We start from the raw sequence: 12,321 nt of genomic DNA, 5'->3' as shown, positions 1-12,321 counted from the left end.
GAAAAGCAACAAGGAGGAAAATAATTTCTGGGATCCACCAGGCTGTGCATACCCCAACATCACAGGTGTGCAGACGTGTGAACTACTATATCTTTAATTTTGGGAGTACTATATGCCCTGTACTCCCCTCTGGGTATATACGAGGGTAGGTTTAGGACTGGCTTCTGGAGGCGATCAGCCAGATGGAAAAGTTGCCCCCAGAATGCTTAACACCCCCCAACAAAGAAAAACAAATGGAGAACTTAGAGTGTGGTGGTAGGGCCATTCTTAGAACACATTTCCAAGTGGATACCACTCTGCCGGATGGTACTAGGCAAATAAACCACTTAATACTTTTTCTATTTTATTTTATATGAGGACTACATGAAATGGTTCCCTAATATGATTTGAGACCAGAGCCGGATTTACATAGCAGGCACCCCAAGGCCCGCTGACGTTCATCGCCCCCCCCTCCTTTTTATTCGCTCATTTTTCATCATGGGGACCGGAACAATAGGGAAATAAAAAAAAATAAAAACTATAGTATCTCTGCACATCCCCAGTGTTTCTGAAGGAATCTGGGTGTGGTTGAGAAGCATGCCCCTCCAAAATGCCGCCCTAGGCCCGGTACTTGGTGGCCTCTCCACAAATCCGGGCCTGTTTGAGACCGGTGCCATATTGAAACTTACCTCAAACAGCACCAGACTGCAAGTTCCAAGGGGTGGCAAAAAGCCACTCCTTGTAACTTCATGAGATGAAATTCTGTTTTTTAAATTGAAATGTCAGGTCTTCTAATGCACCTCCTGCCCTGCTCCAAAATCCACCTTAGACCAGACAGCTCAAGAACACCCTTGTATAGACATACCGTACTGTACCATAGGGGAACATTTCCCATGTGTCTCGGGAGATCTAGTCCCAAATATGTATAGCTTTGTGCAGATTCCTGACTTGTATAGATAAAAAACCCACTTTGGTAATATTTTTTAAATCACAGCATACTTTCCATTACAAAGTGGACATTGGCAACAGCAGTAAATTCAACAAGAAAAACATATATTTCCAACGTAAGTGCACATATTATTAACTTATTAATTAATTAGTTGTTCTACACAAAACTACCCTACTTCAGAACTTTGCAAGTTAATGGGGCAGATTTACTAAAGGGCGAAGTGACTAATGCTGGTGATGATTCGCCAGCATTACCGCTTTTAGGCACTTGGCGATTTACTAACGGGCACAGGCATAACTTCGCTAGTGAAAAAGACAGACGCACTCTATCACCAGACAAATTTTTGCTCTGGTGAATGGACTGTAAATTCACTAAGATGCGGATTTTACTGAACATTACCTCTTTCGCCAGACTTGCTTTCGCCAGCTCAGACCAGGTTAAGTGCATTGGAGTGTATAGATCTTCCTCAATCTTCTGCCACTTACATCATATTTTAAGTGGAAAAAGTTTCACAATCCCCCCCAAAAAATTAAATATTCTAAATGTGAATACCAGTGGCCTACTGAGCAATTCAATGAGCAATATGCATAGGATTACCAAAGTATGTGGCCTGTGCAGACGTTTTTGACCATTATACATTGTTACAATCTGGGCCAGAAACAAAGCAAAATTATTTTAATGAAAAAATATTGAAATTCAGGGAAATAAGGCAGGATTTTCATATTTATTACAGACTGAAGAGGTATTTTCTAATACAATTTTGCAAACATATTAAGCATCCAAAATCCCTTTTGATTAAAGCTTATTTTTTAAACTTTGATACATGTAGATGTTCATTTAGATTCATGTTGTTTTCTGCTGTTACTAGTGACCTGCCAAATAACAACAGTCTTGAAATCGAGTTCACATATATTTTATCTAAGGGCAGAAGACTTACATGGTTATGTCACAGGGATTTTACAGGCAGGTTGTTAAGTAATTGTTAACACAACATGAAGCTAAAGCAAAAAAATGTATTAATTAGAGATGAAAGAATGTAAAGGTTCATCTACGCCAAAGCAAACAAGACCATAGTACTTACATGCTCACTCAGTGTTAAGCAAATATAGTTTTTCATGTAACAAAACACAGTTTGTTTAGGCTGTTTAAAATGTTGTGAAAAGGCTGAAATGTTTGATTACAGTATTTATTTTAGAATGCTTACCTTCATTATTTATGAGCAATCCGTCCAAAATGTTTTCATTAAATCTCTTTACTTCTGCAGCATGCTGTATTTTACAACAACGTCAAAAGGTGTAAGATATGTCGCCCTGTTCCTGCTCATAATTGCCTTTGGATTCCTTTACAGAACCACCAACATAGACCACTCTGTTCAGTTATGTATCCTTAATGTAAAAGCTCAAAGCTGTGAATATATGGACAACATAAAAAACAATACTGACAGGCCTGAAAACATCAACACAGTTAATACCAATCCAGTGGCTATTCTAAGAAAAGGAAATGGTATAATATTTGTTGAGACTACTGACAGGATGAAGCCACCGTCTTTGGTTTTATGTGCTATTGAATCAGCTGCCCGTGTGTACAGGGACAGACCTGTGGTTTTCTTCATGAAAGGTTTAGCAGACATAAATTTGGTAAATGACGAACCTGAAGGGCGAAAGATTTTTCCCACCCTCTCATATTTGGATAATGTCTACTTTCTCCCTCTGAAGATGGACGAGGTTTTCAGGGACACGCCACTCTTGCCTTGGTATATAAAGGTAAGATGATCATGTTTGCTACAAAGAATATTGTAGTAAAATTCATTGGTCTATAATCAGTGAGAATAGGCACTGACCATTTGTTTGTTGCCTGTACTCACACTGTGTCACGGTCGGCACGCTAAACCAGAACTAATGCCAAGCTCCCTGGTCTCGGCTCAGCTTCACCAGTAGTGTGACCGCCTTTGGCTTCGGGAGGAGCCCTCTGTGTACTCAGATGCCACCTGGACTTTTCGAGAGGAGCAAAGCGAGGAGTTCTGGCAGGCAAAGCGGCACGACTGTTGTAAAAGTCAATTAGGCCGATGGTCACGGTACAAATGGAGCAAGCAAGAGAATCAGACAGGCAGGATTGAGGCAGGCAGATATCGAGAATCGTCAGGCAGGCAAGGGTCAAACCGGGTTGTCAATCAAGGGATTTAGCAGGAAGAGTTGTCGAAGGCAGGCAAGGGTCAGGTTCCAGAGGTCAGAATAGTCAAACAGGCGGGCAGGGGTTAAAACAGATAATCAGGATCAGAATCAAACAGAATAGCAATAGCTAACAGCACCAGGAACAAATCCTATCACGGGTACTGAATAAAACCAGAGATCCCTTTAAATATCATTTGAATTTCACGCCACTGCGCGCTGACGTCATCACGTCAGCACGCATGCGCATAAAACCAAGGAAGAGGCGCGCGCCCTAACTGACCGGCGCCTGCAGTGAAACAGATCGGCGCGGCAGGTGTCCCTGCCGTCCCCCCACTAGACCACCAGGGTAAGATTTTCTCACACACTGAGGGGCCGATTCATCAAGCTCGATTGAAGGATTCTAATTAAAAAACTTCGAATTTCGAGTGTTTTTTTGTGCTCCTCGACTATCGTATTGGCGGAAATTCGCCTGAGTAGAATGATTCGAATAGATCGAGCGCAAAAATGCTGCGACTATTCGCCATTCGATAGTCGAAGTACTGGATCGAGCGCAAAAACGCTGCGAATATTCGCCCATTCGATAATCGAAGTACTGTCTCTTTTAAAAATACTTTGACTGCCTACTTCGGCACCTAAAACCTACCAAATTGCTTTAAAAGCCTATGGGAAAGTCCCATAGACTTGTTTTCCAAGTTTTTGATTGAAAAATGAGACTGAATCCATTCCTAAGTATGAATACCGGACTACCTACTACTGAGTTAAAGACTAAAAGCCTGATTTACAAAAGAAACCAAGAAGAGTAATTGGATATAAATTTTGTATATTATGTATTATGAATTTCACCAGGGTTTCTGATGAGATCTATATTTTAAAAAAAATTATTTTGGAGGTAGAGATGACCAAAATGGTTCTAAAGGTTTTAAAATGTCCCGGTATAGTAGGACTGGATTCTGAAAATATGAAGCCAAACAAGAGTAGCCCTGTCTTGCTTTCACGTTTTAGATTATAATCACCAGTGCATTAGTCAGTGTTTGTGGGTTATTTGTATTTTTGATGTATATAGTATTTTATTCCATCCATGATACAGAGCTGCAAAATAGGCTGCCATTTTATAGATCAGAATTTCAGTAAATTCGACTGCACACTGCAACACAAGTAAAAAATGCAGACAATATATTCAAAATATTAAAAGTCACCTACCAAATTTCATGTCCAAATGTGAGCACTTAATCATAGGCTAGTACATTATGTTATTACATCAGCACATGAACCCTTCTTTTGTCTACTTACTCCCAGGGATACATAAAAATGTCAGTATGGGATGAAAACAGAAACAGCTTTTATTAAACAAAATTACGAATTGTTACATTACATTATAGTAAAATATACATATCAGCAAATTCACTCAACATGAGATAGATACTTTAACATCCTAAAGAATGCTTACCAACCTTAACCTCATAATGGGCTACATTTCATGCCAGCCACCTTCTCCAGCTTCATTGGATGGGCACTTACAACAGGCAGCTAGAGCCCAAATCTCCAGGGATCCAGAACTTCAGTAAAAACCACTAATTAAACCTGGCTTATTGCCATTTCAGCTCAAGGGTAAGTCTGCCCCACCATTTGAGAGGAACAAGGTTAAACATCCACAGATCACAATGTGTTTATAAATATTGGCACAAGCAATAAACATAGCTCTGGTGCCCAGTGTATAAAAAGTTTCATATATAGTTGTGGTGGCATGCATTTGACATGGGGTTGCAAGGTTCGTCTTCATACTGTATGTTTTTAAAAGAGATTCACACTCAATAAATAAACTGATGTAAGCATTTTCAAAGTGCTTCTCTGAATATTTTTGCAATTGATATCATTTTATTTATTTCTGGCTGTTTCTGAGATATTTGCATTTTTAGGCTGCTATTAGCAGGATTTTGGCTTACCTGAGAGTCAACAACCCTAGGGTTCACTGAATCCAGGAAGTGCATCGAAAGTTAGGATCACTGACAGTCATGGTCTTCAATGAAGGCGGTTGAGCTGAAAAACCGCCTTTAGTATTCTAAAACTGTCTAAACCAGCAATTATTCTCAGAAACAACTAAAAATATAAAATCAATGTAAAATGCAAAAGTACTCAAAGGATCATTCTGAATATATGTAGGTTCTTTTTGGTTTGATATCCTCAAATTATGCTATTAAACAATAGTTTACTTTTTTTGAGTTTGGAATAAAATGTGTATAATGTAGGAGAAAAAGAAAAAGACTTAGAATAATCCATAGAATAGAATAATCCATAGAATAAAAAATACATACTCTTCATTAAATGCACCATTTTATCTAGTATAGATTTTTTTAAATTCAATGTTAACTCTGCCTTTAACCTGAACACTGTTCCATTACTTCTGTAGATAAGTCCTAAAAAGGAACAACATTGGATTCATGTAAGTTCAGATGGATGCAGATTAGCCCTAATTTGGAAACATGGCGGCATTTATATGGATACTGACATTATATCTCTGCGGCCAATCCCAAACGCGAACTTCTTGGCAGCCCAGTCTTCTCAGTTTTCTAGTAATGGTATTTTTGGTCTATCTCCCCATCACAACTTTTCATGGAGAAGCATGGACAATTTTGTCCAAAATTATAATGGAACAAAATGGGGCCACCAAGGTCCGCAACTTTTTACTCGTGTCCTAAACCAGGAATGTATGATCCCTCCATTTAAGTCAACAGAGGATGTTGTATGTGGAAATATTTCTTTCTTGAATCCTCAGAGGTTCTATCCTATTCCATACCCATCTTGGAGGAGATACTATGAAGCTTGGCAAGAATTTCCAACATTCAATGATTCCTATGCCTTGCATCTCTGGAATTATATGAATCAAGAACAAAAATCTATTATTCCTGGAAGTAAAACACTCATAGATCAGCTCTACAAACAATATTGCCCTTCCACTTATGAAGCACTCCAAAGGAATGAGAGCATTCACCTTTAATTAATTCATGCCATTGCTTATATTGCACAGATTATTGTCTTGAAACAAGAAATAAGCCCTTGTTAATCTCTATGGATAAACTTCCAAAATATTGGTTTAAACGAACAGATTTTAAACCAATTATTTAAATGTATTTGTCTTTGTGTAAGAAGAGTAGGAATGTTAATAGTGAAAAGGTTCACTGTGAGCTGGGCTCTTAAGAGACTCGATTAAAACTGCCTTATAGCTAATCCTTGTAGTGCATTTACTCCTCCCTGGGCTCCCACCGATTTTAAGAAGATTTAATGTATAGACTTTTATATTATGGAATTCCTCAACTAAAGAAACCACAAAAATATAAAAACCCTAAAGCAACCAAAGAAACTCTAAAAGTATAAAAAAGTATAAAAACCCTAAAGCAAACTCAGGTAAACCGAGAAGCATTGTTTCAGCTTGGGTGCATTGCATTTTGCGCCAAAATCTGTCCGTAGTTCAAAAGGCAAGGGGAACAGCAGGGCATCTACCTGCAGAGAATCCGCATTGATATACATCACCGGGCCCTAGCCTTAATGTTTTTACCTTTTAATTAAAAGCTGTGGACTTTTTCAACCTGAAACTTGATGTGATCCTTTGTCTTCTGGGGCCTATGTAGGGGAAAGAGAGAAGAAATGATAATTCTCTTGTTTCCTTGTGACCTTGATGCCACCCATGCCATACATTTAGTATTCAGTAAGTGAAATGTATTACTGTACAGCATCAAACATTCTCCTACCCTGAAGAGTCTTAAATGTTCCCTTAAAATGTGCATCTTCATCCAGCCTACACGCATACCTGTGAACCTCTAGCAGCTTCTTTAGAAAAGTCATCCGCATCCACACACATCGGCATATTTATCAAGGGTCAAATTTGGAATTGAAAAAACTTTGAAATTCGAATACAAAAAGACCAACCAAAATTAAGTCGAAGGTTTTTTTTGGTCGGATTTCTATCAAATAGTTCCGCATTTCGCCGAATTGGAATGGTATGAATCAAGGGAATAGCGCATTCCATAAAATTTGATTCAAAGTTTTTCCCAGAATAAAATTCAATTTTTCAAAGTCCACCAATTGACTCCAGTTAGGTTCTAGGAGGTCTCCCATAGGCTAAAACAGCAATTCGGCAGGTTTTAGATGGCAAATGGTTGAAGTAAAAATTTTAAAGAGACAGTACAAATCTGCCCCTACATATCCATTATCTCCTTACTAACAGTCATGAAATTCATATTTTGCCAACATAAACTCCCCATAAATGCAGTTAATACTTTTACTTTGAGGGTTATTTACTAATACTCAAGTTTTTTTTCCATATTTTAGCAGAAACAAACTCGACCTAACTCCTATCTGCGAATTTGGTTTATGTATGAATACTTCGAAGAAATTGTATTAAAAAAAATGATTATTTCAAGTTTATATATAAAAAACCTTGAAAAATCAGAGTGTCAATTCAAATCATATGACTTTATCGAACTGGTAATTGAAAAACTCGAATTTATTGAATTTTTGAGCGAAAACCTATTTCAAGCATCCCTAAACTCCCAAAATTTGTGAAGGTTAAAAACATCTTCAAATGTTTAAAGGGACAGCTGCCATTGAATTTTACATGAATTCGACAGATTTTCGGATTACTGTATGACTTTAAGCAGTTTCGAAGGAATAATACATTTTGAGAAATCTTAGTTTTTTTCACAAAAAATTATAGCTTTTTAATTAAAACAAACTCAACTAGAAAAAAACTCCTATAGATTGTAAGCCCCTGCAGGTTGTCCATTACCTAGGGGCACATTTACTAAGCTCGAGTGAAGGATTCGAATGAAAAAAACTTAAGATTTCGAAGTATTTTTTTGGGTACTTCGACCATCGAATAGGCTACTAAGACCTTGGACTTCGATTCGAATGATTCGAAGTAAAAATCATTCGACTATTAGACCATTCGATAGTGGAAGTACTGTCTCTTTAAAAAAAACTTCGACTACATACTTCCCCACTTTAAACCTACCGAGGTACAATGCTAGCCTGTGGGGACCTTCCCCATCACTTTTCTAAGCTTTTTTTGATCGAAGAAAAATCCTTAGATCGATCGCTTAAAATCTTTCGAATCATTCGATTCGAAGAATTTTATCGTTCGATCAAACAATTTTTATTCGATCGTAGGATTTGCGCTAAAATCCTTCGAATTCGATATTTGAATTCAAAGGATTTTACTTTGAGGGTCGAATTCGAGGGTTTATTAACCCTCAATATTCGAACCTTAGTAAATGTGCCCCCTAGTGTATAAGATTGTATTGTATGAGCGTGTGTTATACCCTTTATGTACAGTATGGTACAGTATATACAGAATATATTTGCATTATATAAATGAATATAATAATAATGATTACATATTAATATATAAGGAAGATTTGGAAAATATAAAAGCGTTTTGTATAGCCTGTAATGACAGTAGAATACATACATACACACACTCCAAACAGACCACAGTTAAATTAAACTTTTACCTAGCCCACAAATGTAGCTACTCACAGGGGATGAAAAAAATCACATAAGAAACATCCACACACGAATGTCCTTATACAGTATGGGACCTATAATCCGGAATGCTTGGGATCTGGCATTTTCCAGATCTTTCCACAATTTTGATCCCTATACCATAAAGAGGTAATTATTTTAAATAGTTAGGCCTCTATGGGAGATGTTTTTCTCATAATCTGGATAACCGGCTTCCAGATATGGGATCCCATACCTGTGCCCTGTTTGTTCAAAAAAATCCCCAGGTATAGGATTTGTTTGGAACACATCCTCCCCCAAGATGGCACCATAATTTTAAAGTCTTTGGTTATATGTTTCTCCCCGAAAGTCCCATTCCAAACATACCATTTATTGGAAGGCTCCGGTATGGGGTCTCATAATGAAAAAGGTGTTGGGTCTTCTGCGACCTCTGGATCAGGCCAATCATCTCACCCTTGATCCTCCTCACCCTTGATCCGCCATCTTTGGTCTGGGCATGGCTTCCATGTGGCCTGAAGGAAATAGAAGAATTTTGTCACTCTGGGATCCGCAGTAATGAGCGGTAGTGGCTGTGCACACTAGAAGGAGTGTGTGCTGATAGCTCATCGTAGCAGCCGCTAGAAATTTTCAAGCACAGACGGTTAGGAGCAATGATAGTCACTAGTGATGGGCGAATAAATTCGCCTGTGGACACAGGCATCAATTTTAGAGTTTTACGATTTTTTTCCTGAATATTTCGCAGTTTAGCGAAACCCACGTTTTGCAACTCACATCTTTAGCCATTAATCTAGAAAACACTTCTCATCACCGAGGCTTACACTTTCCACATAGGCAGACCAGTATCAAATTTTGATCTATATAGAATCTGTAAAAATTTACAAATGTAAAGTGGTTCATTTCTCAGCTCTAGTTATATCACATCAACATTTGGTGCCTCCATCTAATCAATATTCCAATTTATACAGAAAATTCATCTAGACTATTAATCCTCACCTAAATTAACTTGTCATTGCATCCCCTATATATATTCAGGTACAATTAACAAACCTTATAATAAGTTGAATTTAAAGGGTATGTACAGGCAAAAAAATAAAATCCCATTTTTACTTTTCTTTAATGAAAATCTCCAATATACTTTGCTTAAAAAATGTGTACTGTTTTATAAGAAACCTGACTGTATGCAGAGAAATTCTCCCTTCATTTACTGCTGTAGATAGGGATGTAGCGAACCGCCGATAATGTGTTCGCGAACGCCGTTCGCGAACACCGGCAAAAAATGCGAACAGTTCGCGAACAGTTCGCGAACTTCGAACATCCGAAAATCGTTAGATTCGAACGATCGAAGGATTTTAATCGTTCGATCTAACGATTTTCGTTCGAATCGAACAAAAATCGTTCGATTTTAGCGATCGAATGGTCGAATGGTCGAACGATTTTGACGCGAACGCCAATTGGCGAACGTCGCGCGCCGTTCGCGAACTTGCGGCGGACGCGAACAGCCGATGTTCGCGCGAACAAGTTCGCCGCAGAACAGTCCGCGACATCCCTAGCTGTGGATAGGAATTGTCAGATGGTCCCTAACTGCTCTGCAGGGAAACAATCATACTTATGAACAACAGGGGAAGCCCCCACCTTACTTCCCAGCCATGCAGAACTCAAGCAGCTTTGTTTGTTTTCCTGTAGAGCAGTCGGTGACTGTGTAGAGATTTGTATTGGATTTTATTTTTGCCTTTACATGCCCTTTACTGCTTCTAACTCCAGCTGCAGGGACAAAGATCATGGAGCCAGATTTAAACATATAAACTGGGATTCTATTTGGAGAATTATTTTGCTGCAGCCACTGGTTCTGCAGAGTTGGAAAAAGTTTGTATTAAACAATACAAAAACTATAAAATCCACATTAGATTACATGACAACACAGGACTCAGTGCAGTCTGCATATTCTGATTATTAATTAGTCTTGCTGTATTGGCTTCTGGCAGATATTATTTGACTTGTGCTGTTTTGATATATTTATCCCTAAGCAGCCCAGACCACACTGAGCATGTGCACAGTCTTGGTCTTGCAAAGATATTTAACAAAGTTACAAGATGGTGAACCCTTGTAGCCAACTTTGAAAGCATAGATCATTTGTTTGATTAGGCTTGTGGTTCAGTAAGTTCATGTTTATGTTTAGTATACAAAATACAGAATTTCTAGCCTTATTCTATTTTAGACTTTTCTTCTTCTTTAAGTGCAAACAATATGAACTTCAAAAACAATGGTACTGGCCCTTTGGACCCAATAATTATTTTGTCATTGCACCTGAAAACAGGCAGCCTGATAGCTTTACGCAGCTTTTCAACTACATGCAAAATTTGAAAATAAACAATTCTAAAATGAAATATATATCTTCTGCTTTGTTTGTTTATTTTTTTAACTTTAATAAGTCACCAGTCACATAGGGAAAAGTAGTACAGTTGGCTGCAGGGCACCAAATCACCATTTGGCGATGTTTTTAGTCACTGTCAAACTGCTCAACTAATGATAATGCAGAGACTAACAATACACCAGAGGGCACATACAGTACATGTATGGAATCTGTTATCCTTAATGATAAGGACCTGGGATTTTCCTGGTAAGGGATATTTCAGTAATTTGGATCTCCATACCCTAAGTCTACAAAAAAAATTAAACATTAATAAAATCCAATAGGATTGTTCTGCCTCCAGTAAGAATTAATTGTTGGGATCAAGTACAAAAGAACACAATAGAGAAAAATTAGAAGCTTTCCAGATAACAGACCATACCTGCATTTGAGCATCCATGTGTATAATCAAATGTAACAAATAATAAAGAAATATGCTTTTAATTAAGAGAGTTAACAGAGAAAGTGACTTACCTAATTTTGCTGGTTACAATACAGGGGCATACGATTTACATAAATGTGATATAACAGAAAATAAAATGGCTTAGAGAGACATTAAATCTTTGCATCAATGATGATATTGGCCTGGTACCAAGTTCTTAGAATGTGAGCTGGTTTTCTGTTACCTTTTTAACTTTTGTGTGTGACATTACAATTCACTCATGGGGGATCATGTTGGAACCTTCTCTATCTCTCACACCCAGATAGGGATATCAACATTACTGGGCCTTGGATAGAGTATTTTTTTGGTTTCTCCCTTACTTACGTGTTTCTTTAAAAATGTGGATCACCTTTGACTTAAAGGAATAGTGTCATGATTTTTATGGTGTGGTTTTTATTTTAAATTACATTGTTTACACTGCAGCTAATTCAGTCTACCATATAAAATTTTATTCCTGAACTAACGAGAATATTTTTGTTTTAGTTGCAATATTGGTGCGTAGACAGTGATCATTTTGCCTGTTCCTGTGCTTTCAGAAAAAGCTAACACTACAGAATGGAACCGCTTTCAGGCAGGCTGTTGTTCCTCTATTCTCAAATGTACCAAGGAGTTATCGTTTGTCAGGGAGCTGTTATTTGGCTATCTTCCCATTGTTCTAGTGCAGGGGACCCCAACCTTTTTTTACACATCAGCCACATTTAAATATAAAAAGAGTTGGGGAGCAACACAAGCATGAAAAAAGTTCCTGGGGTGCCAAATAAGGAATGTGATTAGTTATTAGGTACTGTAGCTTCCATGTGGACTGACAGTCTACTGGGTGCTCTATATGGCAGTACACATGGTGTACATTGCCTCC

General features: G+C 37.9%; 1 protein-coding gene across 1 annotated transcript; it reads left to right on the top strand.

Annotated features, from left to right (window-relative positions):
* Window positions 1-2,193: 2,193 nt before the first annotated feature.
* Window positions 2,194-6,144, top strand: LOC108717483 (alpha-1,4-N-acetylglucosaminyltransferase). The gene is made up of 2 exons (XM_018264719.2): window positions 2,194-2,691; window positions 5,507-6,144. The coding sequence occupies exons 1-2, from the start codon at window positions 2,194-2,196 to the stop codon at window positions 6,092-6,094; spliced, it is 1,086 nt and encodes a 361-aa protein (XP_018120208.1). The 3' UTR covers window positions 6,095-6,144.
* Window positions 6,145-12,321: the final 6,177 nt, after the last annotated feature.

Source organism: Xenopus laevis, chromosome 5S, assembly GCF_017654675.1.
Source record: "Xenopus laevis strain J_2021 chromosome 5S, Xenopus_laevis_v10.1, whole genome shotgun sequence".
Taxonomy (NCBI): Eukaryota; Metazoa; Chordata; class Amphibia; order Anura; family Pipidae; genus Xenopus; species Xenopus laevis.
Note: the sequence above shows the minus strand (reverse complement) of the source record. Positions and strands in the feature narration are given on the sequence as shown.